The sequence below is a fragment of the Corythoichthys intestinalis genome, chromosome 3, assembly GCF_030265065.1.
Source record: "Corythoichthys intestinalis isolate RoL2023-P3 chromosome 3, ASM3026506v1, whole genome shotgun sequence".
NCBI classification, from domain to species: domain Eukaryota; kingdom Metazoa; phylum Chordata; class Actinopteri; order Syngnathiformes; family Syngnathidae; genus Corythoichthys; species Corythoichthys intestinalis.
In genome coordinates this window covers 55562092-55580060 of record NC_080397.1, presented here as the reverse complement: position 1 = coordinate 55580060, position 17969 = coordinate 55562092, and the positions used below count along the sequence as shown (strand labels likewise).

Below are 17969 nucleotides of genomic sequence, written 5' to 3'. Positions count from 1 at the left end.
CGGCACAAAGCCCAAAAAAAAAAGCGCACCAGAGAGTCCAAAACATTGACTTATTTTTAAAGAAACAAAGGAGGGTACACTGTTGTGTTCTGTCTCTTCAATGCCAAGCTTGGCTGCACGTCGGCCGTGAATGATAACGACAGGAGGTTGTAAGTCAATCTAACTAACTAATGACATGTATTATTAAAGTTGCTAAGCCTGTCGCGATATGCAATGAGTCCATTTATCGCATGATAAATAAAAATGAGGGTGGTCATTTTCACGGCTGCGTTTTATCGCTGCACGCGCATGCGTGCGTCCTTTTGTGCGTGCGTGCTGATGGCATATGAGACTCCTGTTCGTTTCTGTCATCAACACGCTGTAGAATTAAAGTTCAGACATACAAAATGAGAAAACGCATCTATATTAAACACTATATACGTTAGCATTGCTACATTGAGGTGAATGGGGAAAAAAGATGACCTACTTTAGCCGGTTATAAAACAGGCAGCCTGCTCCGAAACTTGCAGTTAAAAGGTGACACTTCAAACATGAAAAATCGCTGGTTAACAGCATTTGCAAAAGGAAAAAAATCTATTACTGACACCACATGCAATCACAAAAAGTGCTTTTTTGCGGAGTGTAAAGTTTAAATTAGCGGTTTAGCTGACGTACTTCCGGTGAGCATTTCATAATGTCATGTTAAATAACGATTTCTGGAGTTAATCCCACATACTTCAGATTCTACACTAAGAATACCTTTAAAATGACACACTTTATGAAAAGTCTGATTGGCAATGAATAATTATTATAATACTATTATATATCGTACTACAGTATACTATAATGTTAATGCTAGGTATTTTTTTAAGAATTGTTTTGAATCATGTTGGAAAGGAGAAGTCAGTGTTCTGAATCTGTTTACATTCCATTCTTTTTCACAAGTTAATTCTATCAGCATTTGAAGTCATTGTTTATTTGTGATTTATTATTGTTATTTATCTGATTATTTGTACTTCAATAAAGAATTTAAGTGTTCCAAAATGTTTTTGTGAATTGATGAGCGTCAACAAAAATGTCATTGCTAAATCAGTTAAAAAAAACAAAAAAAAAACAATTTTTAAATATAAGATTAGTCGACTAATCGTAAAAATAGTCGGCTGACTAATCGGGAGAAAATTAGTCGTTTGGGACAGCCCTAATTTAGAGCATGTCGTCAGATGTGGAAACAAATGGCGAGTCAAATTTTATGTCGGATGTCGAAAAGATCGTGTGTCGAAGCGATTATATGTTGAGGTACCACTGTATTACCCTTTTAAACATTTTTTTGGAATTTTTCTTTGTTTGGATCGATTATTTATCATCTAACATATCGGAGAAAATGCGACAGTAACAAAAAAAAAAAAATACAATTAAGCGATAGCTATGAGGTAGCTATCCGTGACTTTTTTTACAGACGCCTTTTTTTTTCATTGTGACGTACTTTGTTTAAAAGTTTAAAATATGCGAGTCAATAATTTCTTCGTCTTTTTTTTTTTTTTTAAACGAAATATTATACATCAATTAATGATTCTAAGCTAAAAACAAAGCGGTTGCACGACATCTGTAAACGGGGGTTTCCAGGGTAAAACGGACAAATGAAAAATAGTTCGTGGGCTTAATGCGCCATGAATCTGCTATGGCAGCATATAGACTTATTGTTCTATCAAAAACAACAGTTATTTCATCTTAAAATACAGCAGTTTATTTTAAAGAGGGGTGCAAGAGCAGAAACCGCTTTTTCAGTCTTGTCTGTGTTTTCCGCCATATATAGATACAAGTTTTTTTTTTTTTATTATTATTATACTTTGGGGAAAAAAAGTGAAAAAAATGTCTTATATGAATCGCTTTCCAATGCTAAATCTGAATAAAAACATTGAAAACATTTTTTTTTTGCGTGTTTTTTTTTTTTTTTTTTTAATTTGGGTGGAGGGCGCTACTTTTGCGTTTTTTCCACTCATCGCCGTGGGTTCCGGTCCCCGTTAACCGCGAAAAATGAGAAATCACTGTACTGCTTCTTTTCAGTCCTTGCTCACCCCTCGGCCCTTGCCCCTCCCCCATACATGATTTGCCCTTCTCTGGATTATATCTCTATCCTAATCTCTCGGATGATAATCATAATCCATCTGTTACTTGAAGATAGGAACTCTATGGCTACCATGAGACATGCAGTGTCACTGTGTTGCAGTATTAACAACACTAGAGCAATGAGGGTAATTTCCTAATGGAGCCTTAGCTATGTTTGTTTTTATGGGCCCATTCAATGTTCAATTCCCAATTGATGGTGTGGATAAGGATAACATTTCAGGCACCAGTAGTCCTTTCAAGTGCATAAAAACATGCTGCCCAAGCTTGTCTTTAGTGGTATACACCAGTACTTCCTAATTGTGAAACTAATCAAATAAAATGCAGTTCTCACCAGGGTGCAGTTGTATGGCTCTTCTGGCGTGGAAGATACATGACAGACTTGAACTGGAAGAGATCGATTAACATTACTTACAACAAGTAGAGCATTGCAATACTCTAAAACTGCAATGAAACGTTAACCTTTAACAATATGGAAGTGAAGATTGATGGATTTACAAGCTGTGGATAGGAGGGTGTTCAAATTTATGTGACCTATATACAAGTTTCTTGAAAAGTGTTGGTTTTGTTGATAGTTCCAACAGAAGGTTCTTTTTCATGTTTATCATCTGACCAACTATGCTTACACGGTACATCTTGTCTTCTCAAGCAGATAAGTACTGACTGTGCTGTACAGTCATAGCACACGTGACTACAGTGTTACTGCAGCTCCAGTTAATCATTTGTGTTGAATGTATGCAAACAGTAAGGACTAATGACCTTCTCACTGTCCTGGATTGATCGACTGATTGTTTGTCCCAGAAAGGGAGGCGTGAGAGGCATGGTGACTTAACTTTAGCAGCTATCCGATTCTCGTACACCATTGTCCTTCAATGGCAATAATAACAGTTATTTAAATAGGGCATTCATTGAAATACTATGAAAATTTAAAAGAAAGAAATTCAGGTATTATTAAAGCCATAAAGAGAGTTTATTTCCTCTTATATTAATTTTATCAGTTTGGCTTGTATTAAGTTTATTAATTTACTCTTGTTATTTATTTTTTTAATCCTAAAAAATACAAACTAAATAGTCCAATAATAATTTAGAAAATAAAAGCAAAATTATATAATATAATTATTAAATAATATTTAAAATCCTCTTTTTTTTTTTTTTTTTTCTTTCAGGGACAGTAGTCACTACAGTGGGCTCTATGTTTTTAATCCTAAAAAATACAAACTAAGTAGTCCAATAATTTAGAAAATAAAAATAAATTATTAGGGCTGTCAAACGATTAAAATTTTTAATCGAGTTAATTACAGCTTAAAAATTAATCGCAATTAATCGCAATTCAAACCATCTATAAAATATGCCATATTTTTCTGTAAATTATTGTTGGAATGGAAAGATAAGACACAAGATGGATATATACATTCAACATATGGTACATAAGGACTTTGTTTATTATAACAATAAATCAACAAGATGGCATTAACATTATTAACATTCTGTTAAAGCGATCCATGGATAGAAAGACTTGTAGTTCTTAAAGGAAAAATGTTAGTACAAGTTATAGAAATTTTATATTAAAACCCCTCTTAATGTTTTTGTTTTTGGTATTGCCAAAACTGCCATTTTGGTAGTGGCATTCCACCTGGTTCCCATCTTTAATTCCTGCTTTTCCCAATCAGGTTGATCATTTCCACCTGTGATCCATTGTATATATAGTCTGCACCTAAACTTGCCCTGTGTCGGTTCGTCTTGTATCCTTCCATGTTAGCAGCTCATGTAAGCCTTTTCTTGCTCAAATTTTTCGTTGTCTCTTTTTGAACTCCAATGAACTGAAAATAAACCTTTTTTGTTTAAACGGAACATTCGTGCATTTGGGTCCTTAGTGAATCCCTGTCAATTTCGTATTTATACAAAATTAAATGTTAGTAAACACTAGAGGTGGGAATCTTTGGGCACCTAACGATTCGATCACGATTCAGAGGGTCCGATTCTATTATAAATCGATTATTGATGCAGAACCCCCCCAGCGCTTTTAATGTTTTGTAAATTAGTTCCTAAATCCTCTCAGGCTAAACCAAACTACTATTTCCGTATCAAGTTAACAGTTAATAACAGTAAATAAAATACTCAAGTCCCCATTCTGTATCAACAGCTTTAAAATACATTCAATTAATTTAATGTTGTGAATCAACCGCTAAATTGCTCCCGTTATTCCATAATTTCCCTAAACTGTTTCGTCATTGTAAGATAGATTGAAGTTAATTAGGTTCGCTACAACAGAGCCTTCTAGAGAAGTCTACTGCTTTAACATGGCGGCTGTTTACAAACGCCGGTAAGTCTGTCATTTCGCATCTCGTTCTCTAATATATTTTCTACCACCGCCATCGTCTGTCATTTCGCATCTAGTTGTACATATATGTGATATCTACTGTAGCCGTATGTGGCCGTATGTTTGTAGCAACTAGCAACTGGGCGTTGTTTGTAGCAGCTGTCGGCTGCAGTCAGGTATTATTGTTTTTTTTTTTATCTAGCGGCATGAGTTGAACATGGTATTTACTCTTCTTCCATTCCTCATTGCGTCCCGAAGACCGCGCTGACTGTGTTTTAGTTCCGCTTTACCTGGTATATTTCAACAATCGGAATTTTGATGTTTGTGAATCGTTCTCGAATCTTCCACGGCCGAATCGCGAATAATCTAAGAATCGGAAATTTCGCACGGCTCTAGTAAAGATTGTCATGAACGTTTCCCACTAGCTACGAGAGTTAACTCCAGTGTGTTTAGTGTGTCTAGCGGTGGTAAAATATGGTGGGTTTTTTTCTGTCTGGCAAATGTCTGTGTTGAGAAAGTGTGTATAATGTAAACATGATACGAGTCATACACACGAGCTTTCAATGGAAAATAATTTAATTATTTTTGTTCTGATGGTAATAATGTTGAGCTGTGGGTTTACGCTCACCTAAACTGCATTTTAATTTTATTTACAATATTTCAGTATTTTATTTAAGAAAATATTTTAACTTAACATTATACTTATGTTCCAATTAGCTAATATTGTTATTATATTAATTTTGAAAAATAACAATCTTGTTCAATGGAAAAAACTTTTTTTTTTTTTTTTTTTTTTTTTTAACAAGATATCTCAAAGTAACATATTTTAGAGCTGTAATTGCAATACGGTGAAACTGATATTTTGCCTTAAGGTTATCATACTGTCAGAATCTCATACCGGCACAAGCCAACTCCACTGTTAATAAAAGCTAAAATAGATTAAAAGTAATTAAAACAGAAATACACTCTGTTACAGCCCCAAGTAACACTCCAAAGTACTTTTTTTTTTCATGGTATTTAAATCATTGCACGCCATTGACAGCGATAGATGTCCAATTCATTTTAACTCGGAGGACTGCTCATGAATGATGGTTATTTAGTACCATTGACGGCGCTAGACATCCATCTTGCCAGGGAGAGGTGAATGTCATCTGCCCCTCCCTGTCAAAATTGATACCTTGTGCATTAAAGGGTTAAATTACCAAAAATATTCACTTGCCTTTTAAAAGGGTTCAATCATTTGCTGCCTTTGACAGCAATTGCCGTGCGTCAATGGCATCCAATGACTTTGTAGCGATGTCCCGATCCAGGTTTTTGCACTTCCGATCCGATACCGATATTGTTTTCCACTTCTGATCCGATACCGATACTTGCCGATACCGATACCGACCTATCTGAGCACGTGTAAAGTTATTTAGCCTCCTTATTTAGTTGTCATACTCATGTTGAAAAAGGTTTTAGTACTCTTGATAACAACTAGCCAGCTGAATTAGGTGAGTTTGAATAACACACAACGGTTGGTAACAAGGAACTGACCTGTTTATTCCGTGACAAACACAAAACATTATAAATAACAAACAGAAACGGCATAGTCAGTCAGTAAAACGGGCAAATAATGTTGTAAACTGTCTTAAAAAAGCAAAACACACCAACAACCTCAGTGGAAAATCCCATAAATCCCCCAAACTATTAGATGCTTTTAATGTTTCGTGCATTAGTTACAAAAACTGTATGAAAAGCCTCTCAGGTTTAAATAAACGACTATTTCAGTATCAAGTTAACATTTTAAAACAGTAAATAAAATACTCAAGTCCCTATTCTGTATCAGCAGCTTTAAACTACATTCAATTCATTTCATTTTGCGAATCAACTGTTAAAGTTGTTAAAATTGCTCCCGTTATTCCATAATTTCGCTTCTGTCTACTTTTGACATGTGAAAGTTTTAAAACTGTTTTGAAGATAGATTCAGTCAAGATTTTGCCGATTTCGGAGTATTTTAGATAAAAAGTTAATTAGGTTCGCTTGGAAGGTTCACAACAGCCTACTAGGGAAGTCTTCTGCTTTAAGATGGCGGCTGTTTACTAACGCATCTGGTTTTCAATACTTCAGTGTTGCTAACGCAGTTTAGTCTGTCGTTTTGCATCTAGTTCTATATACATATGATATTTATTATCTCCTGTAAAACGACGTTGACGTAGTTTGTAGCGGCTGTCAGCAGCAGTCAGGTATTCTTGTGTTTTTTTTATCCAGCGGCATGAGTTGAGCTAAAGCCGTGAGTTGAGCATTGGCATTACCCGGGTCTATGACAAGCATTATGTTTACTTTCGGGACGCAATGCGGTCAGTTTCTCATTGCGTCCCGAAGACCGCACTGTGTATTAGTTCCGCTTTACCTGACATATTTCAATAATCGGAATTTGGATGTGAATTGTTCTCGAATCTTCCACGGCCGAATCGCTCAAGGATGGAATGACGGCTGGGCATGTTGTACCGTGGTTCTAAGTGTTGGATGGTGCGTCTTTACTCACGAGAGATAATGGCTCGTCATCCAGAATGAATTCTTCGGCAATTACTCTTGTTATTCCCTGGGCTTTGGGACTGTCGAGTACCAGTTTGTCACGCATTGCAAAAGTTTCTGCCAGTGTTAGTTGCGTAGGACCTTTCTTTTTGTCTTCGGTTTCCTTAACATACTCCTCATATTGTTTGTGGTGGTATTTCGCTAAATGCTTGATCAGGTTGGTTGTATTAAAACTTCTTACAGCTTTACCACTACGCTTGACTTTATTGTGGCATATGTTGCACTCTGCCTCTTTGTCTTTGTCGTCCTTTAAGGTGAAATGATCCCACACAGCTGACATTTTTACCGATAAAGTCTCTCGGTAAATTGGGAGACGGTAATGTAAATGTAGTGTGTTGAAGGTGTGCCGTAAAATGCGGACCGGATTTTATGGAAACCTAAGCAAAAACTGGAATGGATTATGTAAATCGGTGCGCTGGAAAACCCGGAGCGGATTTAAAAAAAAAAAAAAAAACTGGATCGGAATTTTTCCGTGTTCCGATCCGATACCGATGCGCATTTTTTTTGCCCATATCGGTGTCCGATCCGATCCAAATATCAGATCGGGACATCTCTAGTTAACAGTGCGTGTCTGACTGCTGTATTAACACAATTGGCAACAGCACTGATAGAAGTTTAAAATGGAAGAATAAGTCATGATGTACTGATTCATGAACTCACTGCTTTGGTCCTTGTCTGCTTTGAGGCATGTGCTGCTGGCCAACTTCTCCTCATCAGTAGCATGGCCGTCATGATCATCCTTGATCAAGAGAACATAATCAGTAATTGAAAAGTTATTGTAACCTTTTGATGTGTCTAACCAGCACAGCCATTTTCACCTGCTCACTGAGGTCCTTTTGCTTGGGCTGCACCGGCTTTACTTCACACAAATTTCTGAACATGAAAATGGAGAAAATATAAGTAAATGGGGGGAAGAAAAGCGATCATAAACTTATATTAATATTACAAGGTGGTTGATAAATGATAGTCATACTTAAGAGTATACTAGTATATTTGGCTGAAAATGCCCAATTGTGCAGCGGATTAAAAATCATCATAAAATAATACATTGTCTAAATATTAGATGCTTTCAGAAACACCCTTTGCAAACAAACACTTTAGGTTCCATAAATAGAAAAACAAGAAATTGTTAATCTAAAGTGGAGATGTTGTTAAACCTCTTTTGTAAAATAGGAATAGGAATGATCTCATTGTCAAACTTGACGCCAGAACAAATCTGATTTCCCATTATATTCAGGAAAATATGTGAATAAGTGAATAAATATTAAGTGCAATATTTTACAATTAAATGTTACCGAAGATGCTTCCCAAACACATTAATTATTGTGACCTCCATAAAAGTGGTTTAAAACTGCTGTTTAATAAATGTTTATCAAACTAAGTTTTAAATTGTACAGTGGCTCCCTCTTGTGGTGAGATTTTTGTTTCATAAATATTAAACTCGATTTTTTTTTTATTTTTAACAATCATAGTACAGCACTGTAGTCTTAGTTTTCAGGCGTACACAATCAAGAGAAATTGTGACATTAGAGTATTCTAAACAGTGATTTGTTTTCATGAGTAGGCTTGTATTTTTTTGTTTTGGAGAAGCATATTACAATCCTACCACAAGAGGGGGCGTTTGGATCTATATTGTAGCGTACAACATTGTACCACAGGACACTTCATTAATTACACCCATAAAACTCTTCTTTCGTATGGTTATTATCACCCACGATCATGATAGTTATTAATTTAACATTTTGTTGTTGCTGTGGTTGTGGTTGCACTTTAACTTTGGCTGCCATAAACAGTTAATTGCTCAAACTCCGGCCTGCAGGCCAATTGTGGCTCGCGGTTGCAATGTAATTATGTTTGGCCCACAAGATCAAACCAAATGTATATTAGAGCTGGCCTCCCACTGTGTACTGTATCATATGTACCGCTAATATTCCCGTGTCAGTCAAGACCGGCAAACAACCCCTTCCTTTTCTGTTGAGGTTATTAGCAACTATACTACTGTACCTCTCCTGCAAATGAAAGAATGGAGGGGGGGGGGGGGTCTGATGTGAATCAATGTGGATGAGTGTAGATAAGTGTAACCCACTGGATAATTGAGTAAATATTTTCAATTGAATAACTTGATGGAATTTAATATTTTTAATTTTATATTTGCATTTCAATTATTTTAGTTTTAAAATTATCTAATTCACAAAATGTAAATTATAGATGAAACGGGTCTCCACCCCTCTGCTGTAGCACAGGGCGAGTGGAATACGACCAGCAACGCAATGAGACTGACCCTTTTTTTTTTCTTTTTCTTTTTCTTTTTTTTTTTTTTTTTTTTTTTTTTTTTTTAAACCTGTCCTGTTCAGCTGTTTGACACAGAGAATGAAAGTCTAAGTGCCCGGATTCTGAACAGTTTTAATGTTTCACATGGAGAGTCTGACATGCTCCCGTCATGATCATTCAACAATACATACCTCGTAGATGAAACGGGTCTCCACCCCTCTGCTGTAGCACAGGGCGAGTGGAATATGACCAGCAACGCAATGAGACCGACCCTTTTTTTTTCTTTTTCTTTTTCTTAAAACCTGTCCTGTTCAGCTGTTTGACACAGAGAATGGAAGTCTAAGTGCCCGGATTCTGAACAGTTTTAATGTTTCACATGGAGAGTCTGACATACTCCCATTGTGATCATTCAAAATACCTTTTTATTATGACAAAGCAGCGAACAGGAAGGGATTATGGGGGGACAGAAGAAAAGAAATACAAGAGAAGAAAGAAAAGAAACACATACACAAACAACAACAAGAAATACATTGAACATCTAAACTAGTTACTAATATGCTGGTGCTATCGTCAGCGAGATGTATTTCCGGTTTACACCATGTGGGGGCCAATTGGCCAGTGAAAGAGGAGAATGGGGGTGAGGGTGTCTATAAAACTATAAGCTAAGTGATTGAAAGGGGTAGAGTGTACACAAATCAGTTCTGTGATCTAGAACCCAGTAATCGTGTGAATCTCTTATGAGTGTAAGCCCGTTGGCGACCAACCCTAGCATGCCCTACCACATCCAGCAGCACGCAAGCCCCACCGGGCGCGCGACAGCCACGCAGACGGGCAGAGAGACCGCGCGGGCGCCAACCCAGGGCCACGGCCCCCACCCAGCCAGCCCGGGGAGGGAGGGCGGGCGGGGGGGTGGGGGGGCCATGCGCAGCCCATCCCTCCTCCCGCCGCCCAGCAAAGGAGCCACCGTCCCCCCCCCCGGGACCCAGGGTGGTCCCCCGGGCCACCCGCGTGCCCATCAACCGGCCTTCAGGGATGGCAGGAGGGGACACATCACCAACCCCATGCCTACACCCACCCCCGCCCGCCCACCCGGGCCACGAGCCACAGCCCCCCAACCGGCACGGCACGCCACGGGACCCCCAGCGGCCCACCAAGCCCCAGGCAAGGCAGGGTCCCCCGCCGGTGCAGGCGACACCCCGCTGATACACCGGCGCCTAGACAAGAAAGCCCGCCCATCTCATCAGACCATAGGACATGGTTCCAGTAATCCATGTGCTTTGTTGACATGTCTTCAGCAAACTGTTTGTGGGCTTTCTTTTGTACCGTCTTCAGAAGAGGCTTTCTCCTGGGGTGACAGCCATGCACACCAATTTGATGTAGAGTGCGGCGTATGGTCTGAGCACTAACAGGCTGACCCCCCACCTCTTCAATCTCTGCAGCAATGCTGACAGCACTTCTGTAACGAGTCATATGACATTTTGGAGGGGAAATGACAAGCAGTACTCAATTTGGACATTTAGGGATGTACGTAGTTTCTCAGGGTGTACTCACTTCTGTTGCCAGTGGTTTAGATATTAATGGCTATATTTTGAGTTATTTTGAGGGAAAAATGAATTACCTGTAATTTTCGGACTATAAGCCGCTACTTTTTTCCTTCATTTTGATACCTGTGGCTTATTTGTTGATTTTTTTTAGGTAACACTTTATTTGACAGCGGTGTCATAAGACTGTCATAAGATCATCAAAATTATGAAATGACACTATCATGGACATTACTGAATGCTTATGTCATTAAGTGTCATTTGGCAAATTATGTCACTAACTCAATTTTTGTCCATCTTGGATCTTTTGCAGCCATTCAAAAGTGAGATCATTTGCTGGATAACACTTAATGACATCTGTTATAAGCATTCATGATTGCTCAGGACAGACACATGTCATAATTATGATTGTGTAATGACAGTCTTATGGCACCACTGTCAAATAAAGTGTCAGTAAATACCATAACTAGCAATTGATGAAACAATTGGAACAGTAACGGAAGAAATATTTAGCACGGAACAAGATTTTTGATTGTTATTTAGATCTGTAGCACTGCAATGCATGCTAAGAGGCATGTTGGATGACAACAGTCAATAGCAGGTGGCAGCAGAGGTTGACTGTCTCCCTCAAGGGAGCAGTGATGGCCAAATGAAGCTTCTTGAAGCAATAAAGCTTTGCAGTAACTGGTTCAAAGTTTAATGATGGTTCATTTGGACAGTCGGTTGTATGATGCCGCTGTCAAATAAGGTTGTACCGGTTAATATCTTTTGTTGTAAATAAATATCCCATGATACAGTGAGGACAGCTGCGGGTTATAGTCCAATGCAGCTTATCTATGAACAAATGCCATTTTTGTGCCAAATTTGGTGGGCTGCGGCTTATAGTCAGGTGCGCCTTATAGACCCTACTCACCTACATCACAAAATGACGTGTCGCTGTATCCGGCCGCCATATTGTCCATATTTTTTAGACTTATTCTCATTGTTTTCAATTAGTCGTGCAAGTTATAGAGCAATTCATGGAAGCCCCGGTGTTATCTGACACTGTAAACTCATTGGATGCGTTGCATAAAAGGCGTTATGTGGAAAAGCTTGAGTTTATCCATTCGCCAGATCCATATTTGATGCCTAAATCGATGTTTTTCGACCCGCTGTCTTCGCCGTCTTTGCCTGACATCTGCTAGCTACCCTGATATTTACAACGATCTTGTCCAAACAAAATCAACCTATTCTCACGAAAGTTTGAAAAATTTTATGAGCTTGGAGGCTTATAAATACTTCGTTGCTGGTTGGGTGAAACAGGTCCTCGTCCACGAAAATTCGGCAGAAATCTATCTTGTGCTCGGGAAGGTGAGTTACGAAATTTTCAATTCAAAATCTTTGTTCTTGCTAACATCCACTGTCAAGTCTAATGTATTTCATGTCATTTGTCAATGGAGCTAGGGCTTTTAATGTTTATATGGTTTAGCGATAGCACTCTCACTACATACATATATAATATGTAATAAATATGAAGTGCGATAGCACTACTCCAGATTGTCCCTAGTTGAATTTATTTTTTGGCTTTTGACCTCAATAGTGAAATTGTAAATTAATTGTATGACAACTGTCTGATTATCCCCTTATAATTATATATTTTCAGGTAGTTCATTCACAACGTCTGAGTGTATGTTGTCGGCGATTAGCCAAGCAATGATCTTAATTGTGGTTGTCAGCCCAAAACCCTCTAAATATATATTAAATGCATCTTACCAGATATAAAATGACTACTACATAATCTGTGGTAGTCGTTTGGAGCCCAGTTTTTTCGTCGAATTGCAGCAGTCAATCTCGGTCTCCTCTCCGGGTCTCTCGGAATACGGTAAAACTTCAAGTCTCTCCGTCTATCTTCTCTGTTTTTGCAACCGACCGCCACACACGACTTCACCATTTTGATTATTAATGTTAACGAGCAGAAAAACACGCCATAATAGGAGGAATTTACGAAGCGCTAATGCAGTAACATGACGAGTATACGGACAACATGGCGCGGGGGCGTGGCTGTGACGTCACGTGAAGGGTCTATAGTGCGAAAATTAGGGTAACTCTTATATAAGCTGCACACAGACTACTTTTTATTTTGTCAAAATGTCATTTTGTCAGTGATGTTCCATGAAAAGATATACTTAAATATCTGCAGAAACGCGAAAGGTGTACTCACTTTTGTGATACACTGTATATGTTCTTGTTTTGACAGTATAAGTGTACCTAATGAGGTGTCCAGTGAGCTGATTGACCAGCCAAGCATTGAGAGCAGCACAAAAATCAAACCCACTTTGATGAGCTCAGGTTCACTCTGCACAATAACGTGCATTCACTGTTGTTCCCTTCAGCAATTAGACACAAAGCTATGTTTGTTCAGCTTGAAAATGTGAGTCACAGTCCAGCTGGATGAATCTACAGTAACTGGAAGTCGCTACAATGTGAGCATTTCTATTACTTTACTCACATGATAATGCTGCTGCTGACCACACTTCCCTCTTGCTGGCAGGCTGGTTTTGCACCGTCAGAGTTGACGTTGCCATTGAGCAAGTCATGTTCATGGCTGGGTATCTTGTTTGAGTCTGAGCTCAGGTTAGCAATCACGGGGGCCTCATCGTCCACCTCTGAAGGATCCGGTGTATTCAGCGGGGAGTGGACCGGCAGGGACGGAGGTCGTTGTGCTTGTGATGCAGCATTTGACTGGGACAAAGGCTTGGGTGTTCGCGTCAGATTGAGGTTCTTGCCAAGACCAAAGCTGTTGTTGTTGGGTGATGAGCCAGTCAGGTTATTAAGGGCATCGACCTCATCCTGGTTGCAATTCTTGTGGACAAATTGGTCTATAATATCAGCAAAGAAAGACAAAACAACTATTATATAACATGTTACACAATTACTGTCCATTAGCAATACAATCGCGGAACTGTCAAAGATGTTGCTGTGCTGTTATTAATGTATTGTTGCAATGAATTGCATCATTGTGAAATTTGTTATTTAGGTACAGTAGAATTACTACCTTTTTGACAGTTTCAATCAAAATGTGCTTTTTTTTTTTGTTAAGTCTTTCAAACTAGCTCTGTTGTGCAGATGTTCCTCATGTTATGGTCATTGCGTTGAAATTAGGGCTGTCAAACGATTAAAGTTTTTAATCGAGTTAATTACAGCTTAAAAATTAATTAATCGTAATTAATTGCAATTCAGACCATCTATAAAATATGCCATATTTTTCTGTAAATTATTGTTGGAATGAAAAGATAAGACACAAGATGGACTTATACATTCAACATACGGTACATAAGGACTGTATTTGTTTATTATAACAAATCAATTATTAATCAATTATCAATTAAAGCATTAACATTCTGTTAAAGCGATCCATGGATAGAAAGACTTGTAGTTCTTAAAAGATAAATGTTAGTAGAATTTATAGAAATTTTATATCAAAACCCCTCTTAATGTTTTCGTTTTAATAAAATTTGTAAAATTTTCAATAAAAAAATTAACTAGTTGCCCGCCATTGTTGATGTCAATAATTACTTACACAATGCTCATGGCTGCTGAACCCTATAAAATCAGTCGCACCCAAGCGCCAGCAGAGGGCAGCAAAACTCCATGAAACACAATTAACAAGTGGGCATTTCACTATACTGTCATTTAAATCTCTCTGAACGGGGCATGTGCTTTAATTGCGTCAAATATTTTAACATGATGAATTTTTTAAAAATAATTACCGCTCGTTAACGCAATAATTTTGACAGCCCAAGTTGAAATTCATTAGTGTTGCAACGATTAATCAATTACCTCGAGTAATTCAATTAGAAAAAAGCCTCAAATTTTGCTGCCTTGTGTATTTAACTAAAGTGGCGTTGTAATGTTTTGTTTTGAAAGTGTTTGCATTTATTTTTATTGATTTAGGTGGATACAATGCCCTCTAATGGCAACAGTGAATATGACTGAACTCATTTAACATGGCTGAATCCAGCTGCTCCCTGTTAAGACCAAAATAAGGTTAGTTTTTTGTTTTAGCTAATATGCTTTTTTAATGCATTCGTCATTTAGTTTATGGGTATATTTAGCCGATTTTTTTGTGGGAATATGTGCTTGAACGATTTGGTAAAAGCATTGTAAAAAATAAAAATAAAAAATGGCATTTTATAGCATTGAAGCTAGTGGACTTTTGCTATGCAAGTTAGCCAATTGTTATTTTGTTGTTCTTAGATCGTCATTTTTTTGTAAATACCGTTTGAGTCAAAGCTCATGTATTTTAAGTTTTTTATGTTCCTAATGTTCCAATGACTCGATTTTTCGAACTAATTCAAAGATGAATCAGCTACGAAAATAATCGATAGCTGCAGCCCTAAAATCCATGCACTGTCTATAATGCTTTTATTTGTTATCCAGGCATTGAGTGGTTAAAGTTCCTTCATGGTCCTTCTGGTAGAACACTTAAAATGGCTGCAAGCTTCCTCTAGCATTGCCTTCACATCCTGTTAACAGCAATCTAACGACCGCAGGGGCAGACCAAACTCTGTTGAGTCATATACTACCCAGACGTGGTACACAAAACTCAGGTTACCAAAAAAACAAACACATGAATAGAAACTGTATATAACATTGAAACGGCATTAACCCATCACATCCATGGTGAGTGCATGACAGCATAACAGCATCTCAGTGTTGAAAGTTAATGTGCAAGTTTATATGATGCCCAAAACCAGAGCTCTCGCAGGCACTCATGCCGTTTTGAGAGAGAACAGCTGTAAAGGAGCCCCACCCAGGCTGACACAGTTCACAGCACCATGTGGCCTAGCAACAACGTCAACATTTGCCTTTATTACCCTTTCCTCGCTAATTAAAAAAGCCAACCAGAAATTGGGGCTGTGCTCCAACAGAACGTTTCAATATCAATACAGTCAGTGTGAACAATCACATGTACCCTTCTAGGCATATTGTCTAAATATAGTAAACAAGTATTTCCTCACAAAGACAATTTTATTCAGCACAGTAGTGCATTTTGAACTTCATCAGACAGGGAGGAATACCTCCATGAATAGGCATATTAATAAATGGTTAGTATGCCACAGTTAAAGGGACAGACAACAGCTTTATAAGGTCAATACCAGCGGAAATAATCATGTTTAACTCCTTGGCTGCCGTTAACCGTGTTTGAGCTATTTAAACTGGAAGGCGAACATAGGTTCATTTCGGTTTGCGTATTGCATGGCCTAATGGAAACACAGCTACTGTTTGCATGCAAGTCATCACTTAAAGGGAACTTTGGACTTAAAGTAGGGTGACCAAACGTCCTCTTTTGCCCGGACAAGACCTACTTTCACGTAGTATCGTCGTCGTCTGGGCGGGTTTTATAAATTCATAAAAATGTCCGTTTTTTATGATTTTCCACGGGACCAATTTGAAGAGAATCCCTCCGGCCGCTGGGTGGCAGCGCTTGCCTGTGATGACATGGCTCCTAGTGGTAGGGAGGGAAGGAGTTTTTCTTTTTGTTTTTGTTGGCAGTTTACTACTATCATGAGGCATTACCGCCATCTACTGGGTTAACGATTTGGCCACAACGCCTGAAGTTTTTTACGATAAATACATATATGATGGCAACTGTTGACTTCTGTCGGAGCTTTGACTATAAAATCCCGTTTGGTGTCGCATCCATTGTTGCACTGCCGATGATTGTAAACTTTTATAGCAAAGTTTGATTTTTGCCTCAGCTAGCTATCAGTAAGCTAAACCGAGCTAGGCATTATGGGAAACGTAGCTTTGAACTGCTATGTTTGGAAACATGCTGGTTGAATAGTTGGTCAGTTTATTTCGGTTTTTGTTTGTGTGCAATCTAGAACATTGAATGGGAATAACAATTTGTCAAGGAAAATTGTCGTGATAGTAATTCATAAAAGTGTTTTGGTTGGAACATAGCCAACTGTGTGTATGTGTATTGACTGGACTACATTTCCATGGGTCTGCATGATATATGTATATATATATATATATATATATTTTTTTTTTTTCCAAGTCATCATTATTATTTTTTTTTTTTCAAACTGCATTTTTCCATCCAGAGTGAGGGGGCACACTTTAAATATATGAAAGTGATATAGGCATCTTTGAGTGAACTTCGAGTAAAATTCAAGTATCTTGAGGCCGGGCTGAGTGTCCTCTGTTTTGGCAATCAAAATATGGTCACCCTAACTTAAAGTGATCCTCTGATTTAAATACATGTAGGCTCTAATAAACCACAATTGTTCTCTTGTACTAAAATATGTTGTTAGAAACACATAAAATGTTAAATCAATGGCAATATTTTATAATATTTAGTCCATATTTTGACCGTTAGTTGGCACCATGGTTTGCGGGCTCGCAGTGATGACGTAATTGGTATCTTTCCAAATGTGAAGCTCGTTCAACAAGTGCTTATTGCTGCCTAAACTCGCGAAGTAAAATGCCACGATGTGCTGCTTTTGGATGCAATTTCCAGTCAAATGGAAAAAAGGGGAGTGAAGTGAGTGGTCAAGGTGGAATTATTATTTTTAGTGAATAAATGTGCATAAGTGGAAGCTTCTCCCCCTTTTTGGTCCCTGTATGCATGTATCCTACCCACCACGCTTTACAACTGGCGCCCGAACATTTTTCCTGGATCCTCAGTCAAGTAAGGGTCCCATCGCGTCTGCAATAATGGTTTTGGATCTGTCCATTTATTTTTATTCGTCGGTCCCACAGCGGCTTTTTGGATCAGTCTATTTTGCGGAATCGACGGCCTAATCGCGGCTGCGATATTGCCATGGGATCGGTCTAATTCCTGGATCTTCGAGTGAGTAAAAAACGCGGATTTGGATTAGTATTGCTATCTTTTTTTGTTGACTATTCTCCGTGGGAGTGTTCCCTAAATCATACTAAATAATTAAAGCACTATGGCACGCTACGGTGACGACAGTGACTCTGACGTGGACTTAACAACAATGTAGGGCTGCAGCTATCGAATATTTTAGTAATCAAGTAATCAACTGAAAATTCTATCGATTAATCGAGTAATCGGATGAAACAAATATATTTTTAGGTGAAGAGCAATTATAAATATACAGGACTGTCTCAGATAATTAGAATATTGTGATAAAGTTCTTTACTTTCTG

The 17969-nt window shown here is 38.2% G+C and overlaps 1 protein-coding gene across 2 annotated transcripts in view; it reads right to left on the bottom strand.

Moving 5' to 3' along the window:
- The window catches only part of LOC130913482 (transforming acidic coiled-coil-containing protein 1-like), a 76841-nt gene that overhangs the window by 14120 nt on the left and 44752 nt on the right, over nt 1-17969 (bottom strand). For both annotated transcript variants that reach the window (XM_057832143.1, XM_057832142.1), the window contains exons 3-6: nt 13301-13670; nt 7819-7873; nt 7661-7739; nt 2438-2490 (exon numbers count right to left, since the gene is read on the bottom strand). In XM_057832143.1, coding sequence (XP_057688126.1) covers nt 2438-2490; nt 7661-7739; nt 7819-7873; nt 13301-13670 — 557 coding nt within the window. The remainder of the gene's footprint in view (nt 1-2437; nt 2491-7660; nt 7740-7818; nt 7874-13300; nt 13671-17969) is intronic.